We start from the raw sequence: 26,518 nt of genomic DNA, 5'->3' as shown, positions 1-26,518 counted from the left end.
CAGACTCTCAACCACTGCGCCACTAGGGAAGCCCTGGATCTTTTCTTAATAATTTATTTAGGACTTTTAAATTGATATCCATGTTTGCTGTTGTTTTGATTCTAAAATAGCATTCAAAATTTTCCTTTTGTTTCTATGCTCTAGAACAGCTCAAATAGTTTTCTGAGGGTCACATCTTTGGCAACTTTTTTTTTAATGAAATCTGGTCTGTTAAGACTTTGTCTTCCTAGGGTCATCTTTGGTAAATTATATTTTCATAGAGATTATCCATTTCAAGTCTTCAAACTTCTTTGCATTTAATTGTATAAATCAATTTCTTATGATTATTAAAATTCTATTTCTGGATTATTCTCTTTTGTTATTTTGTATTTTGAGTATTTATGCTGTCGCCCCTAGCTACTAGTTTTTCTAACTCCAAAATCAGCAAACTTTTTTGTACAGGGGCTGATAGTAAATATTTTAGGCTTTGCAGACCAAGCACATTATGTAGGTACTTATATAAAAGAGAAACAATTTTCTACAAGATTTTTATTGATGACATTCATAATATAATATAGTAATACTATATTAAGTACTTTTTTTAAAAAAGTAATATTGATCCACTAATGAGAAAAAGGGAATTCTTTTTTAGGAGATAAAATTTCACTTAATTGGGGTTCAAAGTGTGTGTTTCCTGTCATTCAAAACATTACAAATGTTCATCTGTTAATGCTGATCTGTAATGAGATTTACATGTTTCATATTTGAAAGTGCCTTTTTACACAGATGGGTACTGCCAAATTCTGATATCAATCCATGAGCATCTGATTTTAATTAAGTATATTAATCACTGGGAAGGCATTTATAGAATTCTATTAAATTCTCTGATATTTGCCTTTTAGCATGTCATTACTTTGCAGACTAAACACTTGCAATTGAAGGTTAGGTGGAAGCTCCTCAACTACACAGTTAAATAAATTTTGAAATAAGAATTTTTTTTTGCATTTGCATCGAGGTCCAAAAAAGAGCTTCTGGAACTTTAGTTTGAGCTCACAAAATTTATCTGCTGAAAGGCTGCATGGGGATGGAGGCCTAACTTCTTGTTTTAACTGTTGACACCACAAGAAGTATAGAAAGTGTTAGGTTGTTGTTGAAATGATTTTACCTGCTCTAAAGGCCAATGTCCAGGGTCATTCAGTACTTGATAACAGTAGTTAAAGGTGGTTCTCCTCATTCAGAAATATTTCAATCTTGGCCCTGAGCTCAAAAAAATTTGCAATAAAGTGTTATCACTGCTAAATCATTGAAGTGTGGTAGAGCAGGTCAGGATATTCTGCTCCTATTTCTGACAAAAATTCACAAAACTGATGATGGTTAAGTGCATAAGAATAAATGAAGTTCACTGTTGACACTACTGGTTTTATAACACATGATAGATTCAAGCACTTTCTGCAAAGTACCTGCTGATAATACAATTTGTACAACTATGCCTTTTAATGCTCCACATATATTTTTACTATCAATTGTAACACATCTTAGCAGATTCCATCTTAGGTTGTGCTGAATCAGTGTTTTCTCATTGTCTTTGAAAATAACCTCTTCCGTACTTGTCACAGGCAGACTATTCACAAAGGCTAAATCTTCAAACTTCGCACTGACTCTGAATAAACAACTGAACAGTATTGGTAATATTTATTTACTCACTGAGAGAGACGGAAGACCACTCAATCTTCTGCCTTGTTGTTTTTTTTTGTTTGTTTTTTTTTTGTGGTATGTGGGCCTCTCACTGTTGTGGCCTCTCCCGTTGTGGAGCACAGGCTCCGGACACGCAGGCTTAGTGGCCATGGCTCACGGGCCCAGCCACTCCGCGGCATGTGGGGTCTTCCTGGACTGGGGTACGAACTCGTGTCCCCTGCGTCGGCAGGCAGACTCTCAACCATTGCGCCACCAGGGAAGCCCCATATGTGTCATTTTTAAATACCTTATTGTAATTTCCTATCTACTTAACTGCTGCTATGAGGGTCACAGGGACCCTCGTTTGTAGGAAGAATGACGCCGCAACTCTTATGAAGCTATAGTAGGAAGCAAGATTTGAAAGCACTGGCAGGTTTTACATTAAATATACTGTAGAGCTATCTATTCTATCATCTGCCACCATGTCTAAAATACCTCTGTAGTCCAAACTCATTTATTTGGGTTTTAATTTCTTCTTTAGTCCACTATTAAACTGGACTAGCACCACACAATCTATTAATGGCAATACCTGATCAGAAAGGAGCTGGCATTGACATTTGGAAGCAAAGAGCCCAGAAAAGAGCAAATTGCAGTCAAGAAGGGATGAGGGGTACCTGGTGCTCAACAACAGGCTGAAAAGTCAGGTCATCGATGGCACTTCTTAGTATCTTAAGCAACAACTGTCATTTGTACATCTGTTTTCCTCAGATAATTCCACCTTATAAGTCATAAAAAGTTGGAAAAAGTAATAGCTAATGCTTATTATTACAGTCTTTAAAGACACATCTGTGTTCATTTGGTTTTTATGATGCTGTGATCCTTATACAAACACACACACTGTATAAACAAGGTTCAGGGGTGAGGCAAACACCTTGTTCCACAAAACAGCCAGGCACTTTCACCGTCTTTCTGTACAGATGAGGTAGGGCTGGGGTTGCAACGTCATGCCTAACCTGGGCTTCAGATTTGGAACCAGTTCATGTGGAAAATGCAAGTGAAATCGCTGAAGCAATGTTGTAAAAAACAGGAACATTTCCATCCGAGCCAGCTGTTCTCCAAGACAATGTCTTCTCCCTCAACATAAAAAACAGGCATAATAATTTTTCTAAATCCACAATATTTACCAAAATTTATGTCTAATACGTACCATTCAAGAAACCTGGAATTTAAAGAAACTTAGAGGAAGTTATGTTTATTTTATTCATTACTTTTTAATAAATTTATTTATTTATTTATTTTTGGCTGCGTCAGGTCTTCATTGCTGCTCAAGGGCTTTCTTTAGTTACGGCGAGCGGGGGTTCCTCTTCATTGCAGTGCACAAGCTTCTCATTGCAGTGGCTTCTCTTGTTGCGGAGCATGGGCTCTAAGCCCATAGGCTTCAGTAGTTGTGACTCGTGGACTCAGTAGTTGTGGCTCATGGGCTCTAGAGCACAGGCTCAGTAGTTGTGGCAGATGGGCTTAGTTGTTCCATGGCATGTGGGATCTTCCCAGACCAGGGCTTGAACCCATGTCCCCTGCATTGGCAGGCAGATTCTTTTTTTCTTTTTTATAACATCTTTATTGGAGTATAATTGCTTTACAATGGTGTGTTAGTTTTTGCTTTATAACAAAGTGAAGCAGTTATACATATGCATATGTTCTCATATCTCTTCCCTCTTGCGTCTCCCTCCCTCCCACCCTCCTATCCCACCCCTCCAGGCAGTCAAAAGCACCGAGCTGATCTCCCTGTGCTATGCGGCTGCTTCCCACTAGCTATCTATTTTACATTTGTAGTGTACATATGTCCATGCCACTCTCTCGCTTTTTCACAGCTTATCCTTCCCACTCCCCATATCTTCAAGTCCATTCTATAGTAGGTCTGTGTCTTTATTCCTGTCTTACCACTAGGTTCTTCATGACATTTTTTTTTCTTAAATTCCATATATATATGTTAGCATATGGTATTTGTCTTTCACTTTCTGACTTATTTTACTCTGTATGACAGACTCTAGGTCCATCCACCTCATTACAAATAGCTCAATTTCGTTTCTTTTTATGGCTGAGTAATAATATTCATTGTATATATGGGCCACATCTTCTTTATCCATTCGTCCGATGATGGACACTTAGGTTGTTTCCATCTCACGGCTATTGTAAATAGAGCTGCAATGAACATTTTGGTACATGACTCTTTTTGAATTATGGTTTACTCACGGTATATGCCCAGTAGTGGGATTGCTGGGTCATATGGTAGTTCTATTTGTAGTTTCTTAAGGAACCTTCATACTGTTCTCCATAGTGGCTGTAACCAATTCACATTCCCACCAGCAGTGCAAGAGTGTTCCCTTTTCTCCACATCCTCTCCAGCATTTATTGCTTCTAGATTTTTTGAAGATGGCCATTCTGACTGGTGTGAGGGGATACCTCACTGTAGTTTTGATTTGCATTTCTCTAATGATTAATGATGTTGAGCATTCTTTCATGTGTCTGTTGGCAATCTGTATATCTTCTTTGGAGAAATGTCTATTTAGGTCTTCTGCCCATTTTTGGATTGGATTGTTTTTTGTCACTGAGCTGCATGAGCTCCTTATAAATTTTGGAGATTAATCCATTTTCAGTTGCTTCATTTGCAAATATTTTCTCCCATTCTGAGTGTTGTCTTCTGGTCTTGTTTATGGTTTCCTTTGCTGTGCAAAAGCTTTGAAGTCTCATTAGGTCCCATTTGTTTATTTTTGTTTTTATTTCCACTTCTCTAGGAGGTAGGTCAAAAAGGATCTTGCTGTGATTTATGTCATAGAGTGTTCTGCCTATGTTTTCCTCTAAGAGTTTGATAGTTTCTGGCCTTACATTTAGGTCTTTAATCCATTCTGAGCTTATCTTTGTGTATGGTGTTAGGGAGTGTTCTAATCTCATACTTTTACATGTACCTGTCCAGTTTTCCCAGCACCACTTACTGAAGAGGCTGTCCTTTCTCCACTGTACAGTCCTGCCTCCTTTGTGCATGGCTTTATCTCTGGGCTTTCTATCCTGTTCCATTGATCTATATTTGTTTTTGTGCCAGTACCATATTGTCTAGATTACTGTAGCTTTGTAGTATAGTCTGAAGTCAGGGAGCCTGATTCCTCCAGCTCCGTTTTTTGTTCTCAAGCTTGCTTTGGCTATTCAGGGTCTTTTGTGTTTCCATACAAATTGTGAAATTTTTTGTTCTAGTTCTGTGAAAAATGCCAGTGGTAGTTTGATAGGGATTGCATTGAATCTGTAAGATTGCTTTGGGTAGTAGAGTCATTTTCACAATGTTGATTCTTCCAATCCAAGAACATGGCATATCTCTCCATCTATTTGTATCATCTGTAATTTCTTTCATCAGTGTCTTATAATTTTCTGCATACAGGTCTTTTGTCTCCTTAGATAGGTTTATTCCTAGATATTTTATTCTTTTTGTTGCAATGGTAAATGGGAGTGTTTTCTTGAGTTCACTTTCAGATTTCTCATCATTAGTGTATAGGAATGCCAGAGATTTCTGTGCATTAATTTTGTATCCTGCTACTATACCAAAATCATTGATTAGCTCTAGTAGTTTTCTGGTAGCATCTTTAGGATTCTCTATGTATAGTATGTCATTTGCAAACAGTGACAGCTTTATTTCTTCTTTTCTGATTTGGATTCCTTTTATTTGCTTTTCTTCTCTGATTGCTGTGGCTAAAACTTCCAAAACTATGTTGAATAAGAGCGGTGAGAGTGAGCAACCTTGTCTTGTTCCTGATCTTAGTGGAAATGCTTTCAGTTTTTCACCACTGAGGACAATGTTGGCTGTGGGTTTGTCATATATGGCCTTTACTATGTTGAGGAAAGTTCCCTCTATGCCTACTTTCCGCACGGTTTTTATCATAAATCGGTGTTGAATTTTGTCGAAAGCTTTCTCTGCATCTCTTGAGGTGACCATATGGTTTTTCTCCTTCTATTTGTTAACATGGTGTATCACGTTGATTGATTTGCATATATTGAAGAATCCTTGCGTTCCTGGAATAAACCCCACTTGATCATGGTGTATGATCCTTTTAATGTGCTACTGGATTTTGTTTGCTAGTATTTTGTTGAGGATTTTTGCATCTATGTTCATCAGTGATATTGGCCTGAGTTTTCTTTCTTTGTGACATCCTTGTCTGGTTTTGGTATCAGGGTGATGGTGGCCTCATAGAATGAGTTTGGGAGTGTTCCTCCCTCTGCTATATTTTGGAAGAGTTTAAGAAGGATAGGTGTTAGCTCTTCTCTAAATGTTTGATAGAATTCGCCTGTGAAGCCATCTGGTCCTGGGATTTTGTTTGTTGGAAGATTTTTAATCACAGTTTCAATTTCAGTGCTTGTGACTGGTCTGTTCATATTTTCTATTGCTTCCTGATTCAGTCTTGGCAGGTTGTGCATTTCTAAGAATTTGTCCATTTCTTCCAGGTTGTCCATTTTATTGGCATAGAGTTGCTTGTAGTAATGTCTCATGACGTTTTGTACTTCTGCAGTGTCAGTTGTTACTTCTCCTTTTTCATTTCTAACTCTATTGATTTGACTCTTCTCCCTTTTTTTCTTGATGAGTCTGGTTTATCAATTTTGTTTACCTTCTCAAAGAACCAGCTTTTAGTTTTATTGATCTTTGCTATCATTTCCCTCATTTCTTTTTCATGTATTTCTTATCTGATTTTTATGATGTCTTTCCTTTTACTAACTTTGGGGTTTTTTTTCCTTCTTCTTTCTCTAATTACTTTAGGTGCAAGATTAGGTTGTTTATTCGAGATGTTTCCTGTTTCGTAAGGTAGGATTGTATTGCTATAAACTTCCCTCTTAGAACTGCTTTTCTGCATCCCATAGATTTTGAGTCGTCGTGTCTCCATTGTCATTTGTTTCTAGGTATTTTTTGATTTCCTCTTTGATTTCTTCAGTGATCACTTCGTTATTAAGTAGTGTATTGTTTAGCCTCCATGTGTTTGTATTTTTTACAGATCTTTTCCTGTAACTGATATCTAGTCTCATAGCGTTGTGGTCGGAAAAGATACTTGATACAATTTCAATTTTCTTAAATTTACCAAGGCTTGATTTGTGACCCAAGATATGATCTATCCTGGAGAATGTTCCATGAGCACTTGAGAAAAATGTGTATTCTGTTGTTTTTGGATGGAATGTCCTATAAATATCAATTAAGTCCATCTTGTTTAATGTATCATTTAAAGCTTGTGTTTCCTTATTTATTTTCATTTTGAATGATCTGTCCATTGGTGAAAGTGGGGTGTTAAAGTCCCCTACTATGAATGTGTTACTGTCGATTTCCCCTTTTACAGCTGTTAGTATTTGCCTTATGTATTGAGGTGCTCCTATGTTGGGTGCATAAATATTTACCATTATTATATATTCTTCTTGGATCGATCCCTTGATCATTATGTAGTGTCCTTCTTTGTCTCTTCTAATAGTCTTTATTTTAAGGTCTATTTTGTTTGATATGAGAACTGCTACTCCAGCTTTCTTTCGGTTTCCATTTGCATGGAGTATCTTTTTCCATCCCCTTACTTTCAGTCTGTATGTGTCTCTAGGTCTGATGTGGGTCTCTTGTAGACAGCTTATATATGGGTCTTGTTTATGTATCCATTTAGCCAATCTGTGTCTTTTGATGGGAGCATTATTCCATTTACATTTCAGGTAATTATCGATATGTATGTTCCTATTCCCATTTTCTTAATTGTTTTGGGTTCGTTATTGAAGGTCTTTTCCTTCTCTTGTGTTTCTTGCCTAGAGAAGTTCCTTTAGCATTTGTTGTAAAAGATGGTTTGGTGGTGCTGAACTCTCTCAGTTTTTGCTAGTCTGTAAAGGTTTTAATTTCTCCATCAAATCTGAATGAGATCCTTGCTGGGTAGAGTAATCCTGGTTGCAGGGTTTTCTCCTTCATCACTTTAAATATGTCCTGCCAGTCCCTTCTGGCTTGCAGAGTTTCTGCTGAAAGATCAGCTGTTAACCTTATGGGGGTTCCCTTGTGTGTTATTTGTTGTTTTTCCCTTGCTGCTTTTAATATGTTTTCCTTGTATTTAATTTTTGACAGTTTGATTAATATGTGTCTTGGCAAATTTCTCCTTGGATTTATCCTGTATGGGACTCTCTGTGCTTCCTGGACTTGATTAACTATTTCCTTTCCCATATTAGGGAAGTTTTCAACTATAATCTCTTCAAATATTTCTCAGTCCCTTTCTTTTTCTCTTCTTCTTCTGGAACCCCTATAATTCGAATGCTGGTGCACTTAATGTTGTCCCAGAGGTCTCTGAGACTGTCCTCAGTTCTTTTCATTCTTTTTTCTTTATTCTGCTCTGCAGTAGTTATTTCCGCTATTTTATCTTCCAGGTCACTTATCCGTTCTTCTGCCTCAGTTATTCGGCTATTGATCCCTTCTAGAGTATTTTTAATTTCATTTATTGTGTTGTTCATTGTTGCTTGTTTCATCTTTAGTTCTTCTAGGTCCTTGTTTAATGTTTCTTGTATTTTGTCTATTCTATTTCCAAGAATTTGGATCATCTTTACTATCATTATTCTGAATTCTTTTTCAGGTAGACTGCCTATTTCCTCTTCATTTGTTAGTTCTGGTGGGTTTTTATCTTGCTCCTTCATCTGCTGTGTGTTTTTCTGTCTTCTCATTTTGCTTATCTTACTGTGTTTGGGGTCTCCTTTTTGCAGGCTGCAGGTTCGCAGTTCCCGTTGTTTTCGGTGTCTGTCCCCAGTGGCTAAAATTGGTTCAGTGGGTTGTGTAGGCTTCCTGGTGGAGGGGACTAGTGCCTGTGTTCTGGTGGATGAGGCTGGATCTTGTCTTTCTGATGGGCAGGTCCACGTCTGGTGGTGTGTTTCGGGGTGTCTGTGGACTTATTATGATTTTACACAGCCTCTCTGCTAATGGGTGGGGTTGTGTTCCTGTCCTGCTAGTTGTTTGGCATAGGGTGTCCAGCACTGTAGCTTGCTGGTCGTTGAGTGAAGCTGGGTGCTGGTGTTGAGATGGGGATCTCTGGGAGATTTTCGCCGTTTGATATTATGTGGAGCTGCAAGGTCTCTTGTGGACAAGTGTCCGGAAGTTGGCTCTCCTACCTCAGAGGCACAGCACTGACCCCTGGGTGCAGAACGAAGAGCCTTTCATCCACATGGCTCAGAATAAAAGGGAGAAAAAGATGAAAGAGAGAAAGAGAGAAAGAGAGAGAGAGAGAGAGAGAGAGAGAAAGAAAGAAAGAAAGGAAGGAAGGAAGAAAGGAAGGAAGGAAGGAGGGAGTGATGGAGGGAGGGAGGGAGGAAGGAGGGCAGGAAGGAAAGAAAGAAAGAAGATAAAATAAAGTAAGATAAAATAAAGTTATTAAAATAAAATTAATTATTAAGAAAAAAACAAACAAAATGGGCGGATAGAACCCTAGGACAAATGGTGGAAGCAAAGCTATAAAGACAAAATCTCACACAGAAGCATACACATACACACTCACAAAAAGAGGAAAAGGGGAAAAAAAATAATAATTCTTGCTCTCAAAGTCCACCTCCTCTATTTGGGATGATTCATTGTCTATTCAGGTATTCCACAGATGCAGGGTACATCAAGTTGATTGTGGAGCTTTAATCTGCTCCTTCTGAGCTTCTGGGAGAGATTTCCCTTTCTCTTCTTTGTTCTCACAGCTCCCGGGGCTCAGCTTTGGATTTGGCCCCGCTTCTGCGTGTAGGTCGCTGGAGGGCGTCTGTTCTTCACTCAGACAGGATGGAGTTAAAGGAGCAGCTGCTTCGGGGACTCTGGCTCACTCAGGCCGGGCGGAGGGAGGGGTACAGAGTGTGGGGTGAGCCTGCGGCGGCAGAGGTCGGCATGACGTTGCACCAGCCTGAGGTGCACCATTCTGCATTCTCCTGGGGAAACTGCCCCTGGATCCCGGGACCCTGGCAGTGGCAGGCTGCACAGGCTCCCCGGAAGGGGGGTGTGGATAGTGACCTGTGCTCGCACACAGGCTTCTTGGTGGCAGCAGCAGCAGCCTTAGCATCTCATGCCCATCTCTGGGGTCCGTGCTTTTAGTCGTGGCTCACGCCCGTCTCTGGACCTCCTTTAAGCAGCGCTCTTAATCCCCTCTTCTCATGCACCAGGAAACAAAGAGGGAAGAAAAAGTCTCTTGCCTCTTCGGCAGGTACAGACTTTTCCCCAGACTCCCTCCCGGCTAGCCATGGTGCACTAACCCCCTGCAGGCTGTGTTCATGCCGCCAACCCCAGTCCTCTCCCTGCGCTCCGACCGAAGCCCGAGCCTCAGCTCCCAGCCTCGTCCGCCCCAGTGGGTGAGCAGACAAGCCTCTCTGGCTCGTGAGTGCCGGTCGGCACCAATCATCTGTGCGGGAATCTCTCCGCTTTGCCCTCCGCATCCCTGTTGTTGTGCTCTCCTCCGCAGCTCCGAAGCTTTCCCCCTCCGCCACCTGCAGTCTCTGCCTGCGAAGGGGCTTCCTAGTGTTTGGAAAGCTTTCCTCCTTCACAGCTCCCTCCCACTGGTGCAGGTCCCATCCCTATCCTTTTGTCTCTGTTTATTCTTTTTTCTTTTGCCCTACCCAGGTACGTAGGGACTTTCTTGCCTTTTGGGAGGTCTGAGGTCTTCTGCGAGCATTCAGTAGGTGCTCTGTAGGAGTTGTTCCACGTGTAGATGCATTTCTGGTGTGTCTGTGGGGAGGAAGGTGATCTCCGCGTCTTACTGTTCCACCATCATCCCTCTGTTTCTAGCTTTTTATATGATGGCCATTCTGACTGGTGTGAGATTATATCTCATTGTAGTTTTGATTTGTATTTCTCTAATGATTAATGATGTTGAACATTCTTTCATGTGTTTGTTGGCAATCTGTATATCTTCTTTGGAGAAATGTCTATTTAGGTCTTCTGGCAGGTGGATTCTTAACCACTGCGCCACCAGGGAAGCGTGGAAGTTATATTTATTAAAGGATTTTCTTAAGCCGCAAAGAATAGAAATTGGCACTCTGGTTCCCAGAGGCCATTTCTTCATCTTCTTTTGTAAGGTCATGTACTGTTGTAAGCTCATTAGTTCTATTCTCCACTTCCTTTGCATGTGGCAACAGAGCCTGAGATATGCCATGAAAGATGTGAGGTGTGACACTTTGTTCTCTTGACCCAGGAGAAGTCCATTTCATTTCAAATGACTGCATGTGTACCCTTCCCCAGTGAAAGGATTTTTCCAGTCCATCTTCCATGGGTCTCGTGATCTGTGTACTTGTTCACAGGAGATGCAATATTTTTGGAGATGAGGTATAAGAATTGAGAGCCAAGAGAGCTAGATTCTAGTTTCACTTCAAGTTATGATGCCATTCCTGTCCCTGGGTCTCAGTCTCTCAAGCTGCCTGTTACTGATTTCTAGCTCTACAAGTTTTGATTACAAGCCAAAATCCACAAGCAAGAAAGTTTCAGAAAAAGCCAGAGCTTCTCATCAATTTCTTTCTAGCTACTAAATTATGGCTTATTTTGAGTAGAAAGAGGTGTTAATGAGCTCTAATTAAACCATTCTCTCCTGTAAGATTCAATACTGTTTTCAGAGTTGGGATATTAACTCTACAAGAGAATGCTTCAGATTAAGGTATTATACATGATAAATCAGCATTATACTTTTTCCTAACGTTATGCCCCTTTGAAAGTTCTCTTACCTAGGGAAAAGGGAACCAAAGCTTCCTTCTTGGCAAAATATCCATTGCTGTCCAGAAATCGGTCTGGATAGAATATTTCTGGGTCTCTCCAATACTTTTCATCGAAGTGTACAGAATAAAGATTTGTAATTACTGTTGTGCCTTTAGGAATGGAATAACCACGTACAACTGCATCCTCAGAGGTTGCATGGAAAATCCCTAATGGCACTATATTACAGAATCTTAAAACTTCATGTAAAACTGCCTCAGTATAAGGCATTTTGCATTTGTCATCCCAAGAAGGTGTCCCACTGGGTCCTATAATTAAATCAATCTCTTTCTGAACTTGTCCTGTAAGAGAAAAAGTGTTCAAGTTATTATGCACTTCTTAGAATTATATCTAAAGTAATTTCCCTTTAGGATAAAACAAAAGATAACCTGTAGTAAGCCAACAAGGTATGGGTACACCCAGATTCAGATTTTTCATTATCTGGGAGTTCTATTTAAATATGTGCCACATATCTTATACAACCAGTACCCAACACTCTAAGTAATTTTGTTGTGAAAAACACATTATAAGTAATAAAAATAAAAATTAAACAAATCTAGAATTAGAATAACAACACTCTCAGCAAGGAAAAGAGTGAAGCATAGAAACTTAAATTAAAAAAAACTAGGGTTGGGACTTCCCCGGCAGGCCAGGGGTTAAGACTCCATGCTTCCACTGCAGCAAGCATGGGTTCAATCCCTGGTTGGGGAACTAAGATCCTGCATGCAGCATGGTGTAGCCGAAAAACAACAACAACCACCACCACCAGGGTTCAGGTCCCAGCTCAGCACTAGAAGGGAGTGAGCAAATCAGTCACTCAGCCTTTTCCCTCATTTATGAAATAGGTATTATAAGACATCTCTGAGGTTTTTATACGAATTTAGATAACAGTTTTGAAAACCTTATAGCTATTCAATGCTTCTCTTTTTGGATAGCACAGCAGGAGTTCCTAAATAGAATGCCTTGTACAAGGCCAAAGACTCTAAAACATGTGTGAGCCTTAAATGTAAGAACAGACCTTGAGATCACTGGAATCCTTACCTTGAATGTTAGGATAAAGGGCCATGAAAAGAATTGCCCACCGAAGCACATTGGTTGTAGTTTCAGTTCCAGCAATGATGAGTTCACCCACAGAGAAAATCAGGTTTTCTTTGGAGAAAGTAGATGATGGGTCATTTTTACCTTGATCCATCTCATCTAAATAAGCATCAACAAAATGCTGAGGTAACTGAGGCTTTCTGTTGATGGAAACTTTTTCAATAAGCCTGGAGAGAAAGTCATAGACCACAGCTGCATTTCTAAACAGTTGCTGATGTTTTCCAAAAGGTAAGATGCCAATCCATGGAAAGGCATTATAGAGGAAGACTGAGGCGTCGGTGGCTAGTTCCACATTTTCACTAAATAACTCAATCATGTGCTGAAAATCAGTGTCTTCATAAGTGAATCGTTCTCCAAAAATTATCAGATTGGTTATGTTTGAAACGGCATTTGTTATTAATTGTTTAAAGTCAAAAGGGCTACCATTGTATGTTTCAATAGCATCAATGAAAAATTTGGTTTCTTCTAAGATTTTAGATTCAAAAGACTTTTGACCATATCCAAAACAGCGAAAGCTGTTTACAGCTAATTTTCTGTGATCAACCCATCCTCGGCCATATCTGGAATTGAGTAAGCCTAAAAAGAAAAAGGGATGGTTAGTCATTCTTCTCCAAATTATCTTTCTATGATACTATTAAAAAATTTTATCATTCCTACATCCCTGTATCTAACAGCTAAAAATACTATGCAGGGAAGAAAAAAAAAAAAAAGATGGTTATTCATTCTTCTCCAAATTTCCTATAAAACGAAAACTAGACCCAGTAGTTAAGCCCTATTCTTTACTCCTCATTAGCCATGGAATATTATAAACAGATAAAGCTTATCCATACTTCTCATCTGGGCACAGGCAAAAAAGACCTATAATCTCCCACCACAAGAAACTGAACTGTCTTCTGTAATTCAACCTGGGTGAGCAAGGCCTTGGGTGACCTTATTATCCAACTTCTATTATAAGCCTAATTTACAAAAGACGAATGACTGTGTGTTCTATGGGCAAAATTTTATCCTGGACTAAACACATACCTGAGAAATCATCCTTCTTGAATTAGAAATTTCCTGCTTTAAGAGACTAGATTTTAGAATACAAATTTCCTCCCATTAAAGGCATATGTTACCTAATACTATAACTGGAAGTGGCAAGGATGGCCTGAATGAGGTGTCAACGTAGTGGAAATACTCAAGCCAAAAGCAGGTGCTAGGGACTGAATGTTTGTGCCACCACAACATTCAAATGTTGAAGCCTAATCCCCAATGTGATGGTATTAGGAAATTAGGTATTTGGGAAATAATTATGTAATGAGCCCTTATGAATGAGCTTTAGTGCCATTATAAGAAGGGATGTAGGAAGAGATGACTGCTCTTGGTTATCTGAGGATACAAGGAGAAGACGGCAGTCTGCAAGCCAAGAAGCAGGCTCTTTCCAGACACTGTTCTGCTAGTACCTTGATCTTGAATTTCCTAGCCTCCAGATCTGATAGAATAACTGTCTGTTGTTGAAGCCACTTAGTCTATATATTTTTGTTATAGCAGCCCAAACTAAGGGGACAAACATGAAACTCAAACTTCTAATATTGATATTGCTTGCCTTGAAATCTCAGTCTCCACAGTATACTCTGCTGTTCTGATATGTCTACTATGGAATATTTTCCCTTTAAATCGATTATCAAGAAAAAAACTTCTTCAGCATATATATTTCTGTAACGTGTAGTTTACTTGGAATTTCATTCATAATTGGTACATAGGTATACCTATGATGAAAAATGTCATGTTCTCTTGTCTACATGAAGTACCTATGTAATTTACATTTCAACAACTTTTGTGCAACAGTTTTTGAATTTGGAACTTATGATGAAATTAACCATACATAAGGGGGCCTTTAACGCTGTGCAGCAATTTTTTTTTTTTTTTTTTTTTTTTTTTTTGCGGTACGCGGGCCTCTCACTGCTGTGGCCTCTCCCGTTGCGGAGCACAGGCTCCGGACGCGCAGGCCCAGCGGCCATGGCTCACGGGCCCAGCCGCTCTGCGGCATATGGAATCTTCCCGGACCGGGGCACGAACCCGTGTCCCCTGCATCGGCAGGCGGACTCTCAACCACTGCGCCACCAGGGAAGCCCATGTGCAGCAATTTTATATGCCATATTCCATTCTCTTTTCTATACTCCCAGATGACTATTCATTCAACATAATGTATTTCTGGAGCTAAAGTGTCTTAGATATATCAGTGAACAAAAGAGGCAAAGATGGCTATTTCTCATGGACCTTACATACTAGTGAGGAGAGACAAACAAATTATAGAGCAAGGAAGGAGACATAGGGTGGTCAGGAAAAGCCTCAGTGAGAAGGTGACATAAGTAAAGACACAGGAGATGGGAGTGAGTCAAGCAGATATTCAGGGAAAGATCACTGCAGGTAGAGAGAACCAGTGCAAAGGCACTGAGATAAAAGCAAGCCCAAGAGAAATGTATGCATATGGGATACATGTGCATAATATATGCATACAGTTACACACAAGAAGGTACACAGGAGCCTGATTATAACCTTATACTGGCCAGTCTGTGTGCCTAGGCATGGGCTGAACCCGCCTAAAGGGCCACTTTTTCCTATTCAAACAGTGGGTTTATGGTGGCTCTGATTTCTCACTTCCAAGTTCAGTGCATATGCATCTTAAAATAACACATCTAGGGAATTCCCTGGTGGTCCAATGGTTAGGACTCCACGCTTTCACTGCTGAGGGCCCAGGGTCAGTCCCTGGTTGGGAACTAATATCCCGCAAACTGGGCAGTGCAGCCAAAAAAAAAGAGAAAGAAACCACATCTAATTTTCTTTCTGTTTTTAAAAAAAAATAAATTTATTTATTTATTTATGGCTGCGTTGGGTCTTTGTTGCTGCACGCGGGCTTTCTCTAGCTGCGTCAAGCAGGGTCTACTCTTCGTTGTGGTGCACAGGTTTCTCATTGTGGTGGCTTCTCTTGTTGCGGAGCACAGGCTCCAGGAGCACAGGCTTCAGTAGTTGTGGCACACGGGCTTCAGTAGTTGTGGCTCATGGGCTCAGTAGTTGTGGCTCACAGAAAGCATGCTCAGTAGTTGTGGTGCACAGGCTTAGTTGCTCCATGGCATGTAGGATCTTCTCGGACCAGGGCTCAAACCCATGTCCCCTGCACTGGCAGGCAGATTCTTAACCACTGCACCACCAGGGAAGCCCAACACATCTAATTTTCTACTTATTTTTAATCTTACTATTTCTTTAAAAGTCTTAAGTTGAATGCATGTTTTTTCTTTCTTTATGATAAAAACAGTCTAAACTATAAGTTTATAGCTTCAAAAAACATACAGTTTATCCTAAATATTACTCTGATCACATCATACATTTTCATAATTTCTTTAAAGGTCTTCTATTGTAATTGTGGTATAATTTCTTCTTTGGCCTAATTATTACTTGGAAGAGTATTTAAGAAGCTGGAGATTTGCTTTTTATTTATATTATTGCTTTCAAGTGTCATCATGCCCTGGCCTAAGAATTTGGCCTTTAAAACTGGTGTTTTCTTTGCATTAATTGATTTGCTTTGCAATTTAATATATGGTTAATTTTTATTTTGTTCCTTTTCAATCAATGTCTTCTTTAGTCTATGTAACCAAGATACTGTTGAATTTTTCTTTCAAATGAAGCGTGAAGCTCTCATTGAACTGGAAAATTTTGGAGATAAAAACTCTTATACTATTAAGTATGAAAACGGATGTATCTGACGTCAACATTCTATTTTAGGCTTTCTGTTGCTGCTTTCGTCTCATCCGTTCTGTTAACTTTCAGCCTTTCTCCCTTGTTGAATATGCAGTCATCCGACACTGATCAACACTAAACCATAGAGAATACTAGTCCTTCACATAAACCCACAATTCTTCATTTACATATCATATTAATTAGTAAAGAAAGGCTGTTTCAGGGTCTATAAGCTTATAAGTAAAATAATAGTAAAATGTCACCAAGCGCTCAAGACTAGCTTCAAAGATACTTTTGATTCAAGTATGTGTGCATGTGTATGTATTCTTAACCTGTTTCACAAAACCTGCACATATTATTAAGTGCTAATTCTTTAAAACATTATTTACAATATTTATTAGAACTGGATTACAACAGTAGAATTAGTATGTACTGGCCTAAAATATGAATGTAACGCAGCCTGAAAGGTTCTCAAATATTAGGGTCTGTAACCTAAATTAACTAATTAATACTTTCTTGTTAATCAGTACAACAGAATCCAATCTCTATGTACTAAATTTACATAAAATAAGAAATGTGGGGACTTCCCTGGTGGCACAGTGGTTAAGAATCCGCCTGCAAATGCAGGGGACACGGGTTCAAGCCCTGGTCAAAGAAGATCCCACATGCCGCGGAGCAACTAAGCCCATGTGCCACAACTACTGAGCCTGCACTCTGTGAGCCACAACTACTGAGTCCATGTGCCACAACTACTGAAGCCCGTGTGCCTAGAGCCCATGATCTGCAACAAGAGAAGCCACTGCAATGAGAAGCCCGGGCACCACAACAAAGAGTAACCCCCACTCACCGCAACTAGAAAAAGCCCGTGCACGGCAATGGAGACCAAATGCAGCCAAAAATAAATAAATAATTTTTTTTAAAAAAGGAAATGTGACTTAAAATAGTTTAGTAAATCATTAGGTAGGTGAAAATAAACATACCTCCCATTTTTGTCATCTTCATGAATAAAGGAAGGCATGGTCTGTCTGCAAAAATTTCACTTTGATGAACAAGGCATTCCTTTACTACATCATAGCCATTTAGAACCACTGCTGATATACCTCCAAGATCCAAACTGAAGATCTTTGAGAAGAAAAGAAAAACATTTAAATGGCAAAATATATGGAGAAATATAACCACAGAAATCCACATATACTAAGTCCAGCTCTCCCAGTATTTGTTACTCCCTGAAAATGCTGGCATTTATTACTCAGCTGACAATGTTTAGAGTGCCTTCTCTCTACAAGGCACGTCAAAGACCATGATTTCATTACTCATTCAGTGGCTCAAGACATAATCTTATAAATGGTGTAATGAAAAGAGTACCAGACTCAGGAGGCCTAGGTTCTAGTTTAAGCTTTGCCATTAAACAGATACAGGACACCTGGTAGAACCCTTAAACTTTTTGGGCTTCAGGGCTGCCACAGAAAATCAAGAAATACTTGATATTTATGCTCTTTTAAAATTCATTCCAACTCAAAACATTCAATGATATCTCAGAATCTGTTTACTTCCAAGATGAATGAGGAAGTGGCTCCATCTACACATCATTTATTATTCCAGGTTTAGGTGGGGGAGGGGATTGTCAAAGGCCTGAGAGACAACTTTTGAGGTATAAAATGTTGGGGCCCAGGATATGCAACCCCAAAATATGACTCAATGGCATATTAATTATTTTGAATTAAAGTTACTGAAGAAATGGCCAACGCAAGAGGGATGCTCTAGGGAGTTCCCTGGTGGTCTAGTGGTTAGGATTTGGTGCTGTCACTGCTGTGCCCCGGGTTCGATCCCTCGTAGGGAACTGAGATCATGCAAGCTGCTCGGCACAGCCAAAATGTTAAAAAAAGAGGGACACTTTCTCTTTTTTGTCTCCCTGAAAGCAGGAAATAAATCTCTCATGTGAAAGGTATACTCCATGCATCTGGAGGTAGGACACCCTTATTGCCAAAGATAGGGAATTTGGGGGTGAGAATCCTTTTTTAAACAAATCTTGTTACTTCTTTAATGTACTGCCCAAGCACAAACTCTCTTTAGATTCTTCACCAATTGGGCACCCAAAACCAAAGTTTCTTTGTCCTGTCAATTCTTTGCAAATTTATTGGTTCTTTGTCTAAGAAGTAGAAAATCTGCCTGCTTTGGCCACTTCCTCCATCCCATGTCTGTGAAACCACCGTGTGCATGGAGTCAAATGTGTTTCTTTTTCTCCTGTTAATCTGTCTTGTGTCAATTTTATTATTAGTCCAGCCAAAAGTACTCAAGAGGGGCAGACGGGAAAACTTCCCTCTCCTCAACAAAACATACTGAAACTCACAGGCTTATTTATTTGGGCTCCTGAATTCCACGAAGTTAACAAAGAGGGCCCTATGGGAATTTGACCTTGGAGGACTGGCATCCACACATTGGCACAGGTGGCTGCCCCTCAGCTAAAAGATGGAATACCCATCCTATTCCTTGCTGAAGCTTCTCATGTGCTTCACCACAGGTTCACTTACAACGTCACACCTCCTGCAGTCTATTCTAGCTAGCCCTATATAAAGGCCTAGGGAACAATGCTGCCGTATTAGTGGGATGCAAAGATTGCTTATCCCCATCCTCTCAGTGGGTGGCTGAGAGCTTTTGAGAGCCAAAACACTGAGTCAAGCCTCATCTCTGGGCAAACAGGTAGAACAGATTTAGCTATGATTCACACTACTTTGGGGGGTGGGGTGGGAGGTACCAGGAGACTTAGCAGAGAATTGAAGTTCAGCAGAAATAGTTACAGTAGCAAAAGTGATGAAGACCTCCAAGTAGTAAAGAATCAACCAGCTGAGAAGGGTCTTTGGCACAAGGATGGGCCCTGCCAACTGAGCAGTAGGTACATCCAGAACTTTGGGAAGCAGCATGGACTGCCTGCCACAAGTAAAGGTATTAGTCAAAAGTGGCAGTGTAAGAGTTTCAGCACAAAGGAAGTGGTTACCAGCTGAGCAAAGATGGGGCTCTTTCAGTTCCCAAAGCAGTAATGGGATGGTCTTAAAATCTTTTCACAGAAGTGTAATTTTTAAGCAGATATAAAGGAAAAATTCCTCCTCCTGTGTGTCTCCTCTACTCTCAGTACTCCACTACAACACCTATAACACCAGATGTGTGCAATTCTGGGACACCAGCTGGGTGTCCTACAATTTAACTCAATTCTGACATTATCTACCAGGAGAAAGTGTCAGATTCCGCAGGTTAAGGGCTCAATAACACAAGAGTGCTCCTCCACTTCAGACTCCAATCACAAGTCGAGGTTGTTACCTGTGCTTCTGATCAAAGGGCTATAAATCAGAGGTTCCCATGACCTCCTCCTCAGGTTTGATTAATTTGATAGAGTGGCTCACAGAACTCAATAAAATATTTTACTTACTAGATTACCGGTTTCTTAAAAAAGGATGTAACTCAGGAGCAGCCATATGGAAGAGATGCATAGGGCAAGTGTATGGTCAGGCCACTCAAGATGGCTGTTCTCTTGCTCTCTGTATATTCCCTGCTCAACCAATGCCTGCTTCACCTATACCCTACTCACAGGACTGACCTTCCTACATACTTGCCCCAGGCTCCAGCTACTGACTGTTCTTATCAAAGGGGCAGCGAGGGGCGTGCCCCTCTGCTAGTGTACCTGATAACCAATGAAGCAACCTGAATCAACTCCCCTGTAACTGGTAATCCCCCGCCCCCTTCCCCTGCTGCCAGGTCCTGCCTTCCACCTGCCATACACGATGGGGTATCACTCCAGGACCTTGCTTCAGTTATGTAAGATCCCTATCCATTGATGTCTCTGTTGCTGACTCCAGGCTCTTTCTTCAGTCTTGGAGCTGGGCAAGTACAGGCCTTGCTGGCCTGCGGGGTGCAGCCCAACAGCAAGGTATGAGGAAAGGGGTGTAGAGCTTCCATGCTTTCCCCAGGCATGCTAGCCTCTGCTCACCTCCACGTGTTCACCAAATCACCATGGAAGCTCTCAGAGCCCTATAATTCAGGGATTTTTATGGAGGCTTTATTACCTAGGCATGATTGATCAAATCATTGGTCACTGGTGACTGACTCAACCTCCAGCCCCCCTCCCTTCCCCAGAGGTAAGATGAGTAGAACTGAAAATTCCAACCCTCTAATCCTGGTTGGTTCTCCAGGCAACAAGCTCCCATCCTTAAGGGCTTTCCATTAACATTCACATAAACTCTGAGGTGGGTGAAAGGGGCTTATTATGAATAACAAAAGATGCATCTACCACTCTCAACACTTAGGAAGTTCCAAGGGTTTTGGGAGCTTGTGCCAGGAAAGGTACAAAGACCAAATACACATTTACTAAAAATCACAGTATCACAAGCAGAGACAATAACGAAAGGTATTAGTGAATAGGCAGTGGTCCTGATGCAGGAAAAAAATCCCCAACTTTGTGATTAAATCAACTTTGTGATCGATTTCACAACGATCGGATTACAAATTCTGTTAATAGGAAGGCAGAAAAGACAGGGGAGTTAATTTCAGGGTAATGCTGTCAGGTTGTGGACACTAGAGATTGCAAAAACCAACTAGGAGCCATAACTTGAGAAAACTGTTACTCAAAAATGAGATGGTCCTCTACTTCACAGTGAAAACTGGGGAAACTGTTACTTGAACTAGCATCTATTCAGGTACATGCTCTTTCCAAGGACTTTTGGTAGAAGTTTGTAAATCAAATTGTGAAAATTCATCCTTATGCTGCTTTAATCTATGGAAGTGTCCAAGATTAGTTTTATACATTTTTAAATTTATTCAATAATTTTTATTATTATTATGGGGTAGTTATGACGCTGGCAAAGATGGAAACAGGTACACATGAAACAGCTTCTAGAAGTCAGTCTATGATCTTCAAGTCTTTTGCCCTATTCCCAAACTGGCTCTACCCACGATTTTTCACTATCTCGGTTAATGACCATTCCAGCCATCCTTCAAGCTATATTCTGGTCCCAAACTGCCCATGGTTTTTGTTTTTGGGGGTTTTTTTGGCCACACTGCAGCACGCGGGATTTTAGTTCCCTGATCAGGGATTGAACCTGCACCCCCTGCAGTGGAAGCTCGGATTCTTAACCACCAGACTGCCAGGGAAGTCCTGAGCTGCCCATGTTGACTCCATTTTTCACCCAAGCCCCACATCACTGCTTAGCAGTCACGATGTTTCAACTTTAACAATACAGACAGAATATGACAATTTCTTACCACTTCCGTCACTAACACTCTAATCCTTCATTTCTCCCCTATGTTATCTCAACAGCCTCTTAACTTGTCTCTTTATAAGTGATTCTCAGCATGGCATACTCTTGCTTCATGGCCTTTGTACTTGTTCCCTTGGCCTGGAATGTTTTTCCCCTAGATACTCCCATACCTTGCTCCTTCACTTCATTCAAATATTTGCTCAGATGCCTTTTTTACAGTGAGGCCTGCTCTAACCCATTTAAATTTCACCCCCTAGCATTCTCCATTTTCCTTACCCTAATTTAGTTTACTTCTTACTCTGTACTCTAACATATTATATACTTACTGTGTTTATATTGTCCCTATCCTGCTCCCCACCTCCCCTCCACTGGTAGAGTGTAAGCTACACGAGGGCAGGGATTTTCACCTGTTTTGTTCATTGCTAAATCTTCACATCTAGCATAGTATTAATACATAGCGTATGATAACAATGGATAAATATATGCTGAATTAAAGACTAGTGGGGGAGACACACATTTAAGCATATTATTACAACACTATGGGCTAAGTGCTAATAACAGAGGAATGTAAGAAGTGCTGTTGATGAAAACTGATAAATAACTGCCACACACTTTTCAACATTTGCTTGGGCTGTTTTCTCATTTGGAATGCCTACCTAGACTGCCATACCGTCCAAACCCCACCAAGTCTTTAAGGACCCACCTCCATGAAGCCTTACTCGGTGCACTCTCTTTCTCTTTCTCCCTTGAACCACCACAGCACATGCTTAGAAGCTCCCATGGCACTTACTTAATACTACCTAAAACCAGAAGCATTCATATTCCTGTCTTCTGCTTGCCTGCTAAATTATAAACTCTTTAGATTCAGTGATTTCATCTCTTTCATCTTTGAACGCTCCACGGAATCTCATTCAATGCCTTGCTTAAATCTCAATAAACGCTTACTGTATAAATAAATTATAGGTTGTCAACTCCACATGCCTCAAAATAATTATTTTATTATCCTTACATGCATTACCTGAAAATAATCTGTAAAAACTCCTTGTGCTAGCTTTGCTAGTTAGGGAATGCTTCTCGAAATCTGGGTTAAGATTAGTCACTGCAGAAGCTTATGCATTCAGAGTGAATCTCCAAGGAAATGCTAAGTCTCAGTGTGATACATTTCTGTAAAAGATTGTCTTTAAAATGACTGTATAAGTCTTGAGCACCGGTTGTCTTCCTTTCAAGAATTATGAAGGAGAATTGAATTCACAGACTTCATAAAAGTAGGTGTCACTTGAAGGGACTGTCATTTCTTATAAGCAATTTTAAAGTCCAGGGCTTGCTTTCTCTGAGCACACATCTCCAGATCATCAAGTAAGACAGTGGAAAAATAAGATTCTATATTTATAAGTACGACATATAAACAACTTTCCACAACCTTCTAGAAGTACAGGAGATAATAATTTCCTTCCACTTCCAAAAAAGGCATAGTATTTTAACAACTCATACTGTTAGCGGAAAAACTGACTGAAACTGCCCGTCCTGGCCAGGCAAAGACAGTAACAATTTGCATGAGTTATTTTATGACAGGAGATCCTGGTAAGGAATATAGAACTAACAAGCCACCAACCGGAAGAATACAGAAAAGGTCAAACAGAGAGAGAAGATGCCAGTCGACATGTCCTACCAACCTCCCAGAATCCTCCTCGCTGGAATCCATCTTGGCTGAGCAGTTGCACGCCCACCAGAAAGGAACCTGAGTCAGAATGATTGGCCAGAGACAACCTGGAAACTAATCCCATCACCATAAAACCCGAGACTGCGAGCCACATGGCAGAGCAGTTCTCCTGGTTCCCTCACCCTCCTGCTCTCTACCCAGGCACCCCTTTCCAATAAAGTCTCTTGCTTTGTCAGAACGTATGTCTCCTCAGACAATTCATTTCTTAGTGTTAGACAAGAGCCCACTCTGGGGCCCTGGAAGGGGTCTCCCTTCCTGCAACAATACCAACTTTGAGACTTTGTCAGAATTGGAAAATACCTCTGAGACAATGGGAGAACTGTAGGGGTGTTTCACAACTAAGATAAAGAGCAAGTAGCTTAAAGGGTTAATATATCAGGTGGTTTTCAACTTAAGTCTAAAACAGAGTTACTCAAACCATGTCTACTCTTCAATGCATACATCCTTTCCATTTCTGCTCCTCTTTCTTTTTCCTCTGCTCCTCTTATACCTAACAGCACAGGTTAGCCCTACTTAATTTTACCACCTTCAGAAAAAGACCTCTTTGTAAAGAACCAAGGTTGCCTCAAATATATAGTTGTACCAGCAATAAAACTGGTTACTCATGCCAAATTCTTATCCAATGTACCAGATCTACCTATGCCAAGATGACAGTCTTCCAGCACATTTATAATTTGCAGTCTATTATAAGACTAAATTACCCCTCTCCCAAAAGAATGTTCATAGTAAATACAGAGTTCCTTTCAGTTCAAATATCTACGTATGAAAAACAGTTCCCTATTCTGCATGACACCATTTCACATAACTGGTCTAAAAACACTTTCTACTTTGTAGGCCTAATAAGTTGTTCTGTAATTAATAACTAACATTTACTCAAAGAACATTTGAGTAGCACTTAACTGTGTTCAGTTATTATTATTACCATTACGCATATCGCGAAACCTTAAGATTCAGACAAGTAAAGGTCAAGTTTTACCTGACGAAAGAGGACTCAACCTCTCGTCTTGCGCTTTCACATCTCACGATTTCTCTAAATATTAATGATGCTTTGTACACCAGAGATCAAATATATTCAATGGAAATCACGGAAATACACTCAATTCCTGAGAACTGGAGGGTGGAAAATAGTATCTAAGAATTACACAATTTGCTTTATCTAAGCCCAGCCTCCCTTTAGCGACATATACCATCAGGGAACTGCAGAAACCTAGAATAATTATTGTAAAAGCTGGTTTAAATACGGATGTAAGCCCAAACCTGAAACACCGCAATTGCCAGACAGCCCTGCGGTACTTTTCCTTCAAAACACAATTTGTGGTCGATCGTTAGATTAATTTTTTTCTCTGGCTAGACTGTAACTACCTAAAATTGGGCTGTGACTGCCTTCTTCATCTCTCTATCCCCAGCACCTGGCAGAGCCTGGCTGGTCGTTTCCTATAAAAGAATGGATTCAAAAGGAAACAAGTGAGCCATGTTAGTGCCAGTGTTCTGGAAACTTCTGCCTCCTCGAGGTCAGGACACCCTTCCAAACACAAGCTAGCGTTTTGGCCTTTCCCCTGCTAGTTCGCAGCGGCGTGGCTGCCTGCAAGTCACTCAGCTGGTCTATGCCGCAGTTTCCTCCTCTGTAAAACAGGGAGGACCAGAGGACCTGCCCCCGGGCGCCCGCACTGCAAGGGAGGCTGGCCCACAGCCGGCGCAGTCTCCGTGTTTGCTGCGGGGACGCTCCTGGCTCCGGGCAGACAGGACGGCACTGCGACTCCGCACTAATTTTCACTCAGTTCATTCTCTCTTTCACGGTCATTTCCCAGAGGCCTTCACCTGCGCTCTCTCAGCCTCTCGGCAGACGCCTAGACCAGCCGTTCTCAAACGCAAACATGCAGCGACCTCCTATTAACCATTAACTCGGTCCTAGATTTCGGACGCCTGGTTTTCTCGAGAAGCCGCGGGTGGAAGCTAACCTACACACTTCGTGCAGCTCCGTGGGCGCTAGAAGCTGGTCGCGCTGAGGGTAACGCCCGTCACTCCCGACCGGGCTTCCGGCGCGGGACCCAGGCCCCACTGCGCAGGCGCGGGAGCGGCACCTCGTCGCCCTCGGGGGCGGGAGAATCCGGCCAGTACCTCCCGGGCGTCAGGTGGGAAGGGCTCGCGGCTTGGCCGGGCTCTCCCTCCCCCAGCGGCGCCGCTTGAGTACCTCGACCCCGGGCCTGGGAAGCCAGCTTCCCCTCCACGCTGCCGACACACAGAGAGGGGTCAGACAGCTCGCACCCACGAGCGTGGGTCATCCCCTCACCCCGGGAGGAAGGCCCGAGCTTTCCCTGCCCGAGGCCCGTCGGCTGTACCTCGCCGTACACCTGGCTCTGCTTTTTCATGTAGACGTGGGGGAGCTCGGCCGAGGCGCCCAGCGAGTAGATGTTGCCGATAAATGGCAGCCCCGACGGTCCCGGGGGGAAGCCCGACGGCCGTCTCTGCTTCAGCAGCTGGCGGACCCCCAGCGCGAAGAGCAGCAGGAAGAGGGCGCCTCCGAGGGCAGCCGCGAACGCCTCAGCACCGTGAGGCTCCCACATGGCCCGGGCTGGGGCTACGAAACCCCACCGCCCCGGGACCGGGCGAGCGCTCCAACCCCGCCGCATCGTATTGGCCCGGTACCCCGTGGTCCCGCCCCATTTCCATGGCCATTGGCTGGCTGAGCGTAGGGCCCTCGGGCCAGTTACTCTTGCCTTTGTTCTGGTCAGAGTCCGCCCTGCGGAGGGCGGGTGGCCCTATGGATCTGGGCGCGGCTCTAGGCAAGCCCCGGTGGTTGGGCACAAAGCCTGGAGGCCTCTTCCAGGGTGTTGACACTTGGGGCTGAAGACGTGACAGCACCGCCTACCTCACTGGGTCAGGCGGATCCTGCATCCCAGGCAGCCAAGCCTTTTCTGTGGGTATCTTTTTAGGAGCCAGGTCTGCTTATTTCAGACTGGAAAACTGGGGAGATTATCAGTACTGCAGTCTTTAGCAAAACCTGGTAATCTTAAGAATCTCCGTTAAAGAATTGACCCATCAATATAGAAAGAAAATAATCTCACTATCCTTTTTTTACTCATCTATTCTTTTGTCCTATGTTATGAGGTATTTTTACATGTGATCCCTTATGAATTGTAATTGCACAATATTTAGGCAACCTGAGTTAATTACATATCTTTTCACAGCTTTCTGGTCGTTCCCAACTGGTTACTTCTTGGCACTCACAGAAGACTCTCTGGTCTACAGTTGCCCAGGGATAGTGATTGCCTACTTGGAAATTTCTATTTGCTGTTTCTGTTTCTATTCCTGTTTTGTATTGGGTAGTTCCTTGCA

At 41.6% G+C, this 26,518-nt stretch overlaps 1 protein-coding gene across 6 annotated transcripts; it reads right to left on the bottom strand.

Moving 5' to 3' along the window:
- Positions 1-494: 494 nt before the first annotated feature.
- CYP2R1 (cytochrome P450 family 2 subfamily R member 1) lies at positions 495-26,005 on the bottom strand. 6 transcript variants are annotated; one of them, XR_013829555.1, is made up of 6 exons: positions 25,522-26,005; positions 17,194-17,335; positions 12,440-13,072; positions 11,371-11,700; positions 2,328-2,787; positions 495-1,236 (listed from the first exon to the last, which is right to left on the bottom strand). XR_013829555.1 is itself a non-coding variant. In XM_079930402.1 (5 exons), exons 1-5 carry the CDS (start codon positions 25,810-25,812, stop codon positions 2,612-2,614), a joined length of 1,572 nt encoding a protein of 523 aa, XP_079786528.1. In that variant the 5' UTR covers positions 25,813-26,005; the 3' UTR covers positions 495-2,611. The 6 variants fall into 6 exon arrangements, 5 of the variants coding, with proteins under 5 accessions (XP_079786528.1, XP_079786530.1, XP_079786529.1 ...); XM_079930402.1 differs by having other exon boundaries at positions 495-2,787; XM_079930404.1 differs by having other exon boundaries at positions 495-2,787; positions 25,473-25,577.
- Between the last annotated feature and the right edge of the window lie 513 nt (positions 26,006-26,518).

This window comes from Stenella coeruleoalba, assembly GCF_951394435.1.
Source record: "Stenella coeruleoalba genome assembly, chromosome: 8".
In the NCBI taxonomy this organism is placed as follows: Eukaryota; Metazoa; Chordata; class Mammalia; order Artiodactyla; family Delphinidae; genus Stenella; species Stenella coeruleoalba.
Note: the sequence above shows the minus strand (reverse complement) of the source record. Positions and strands in the feature narration are given on the sequence as shown.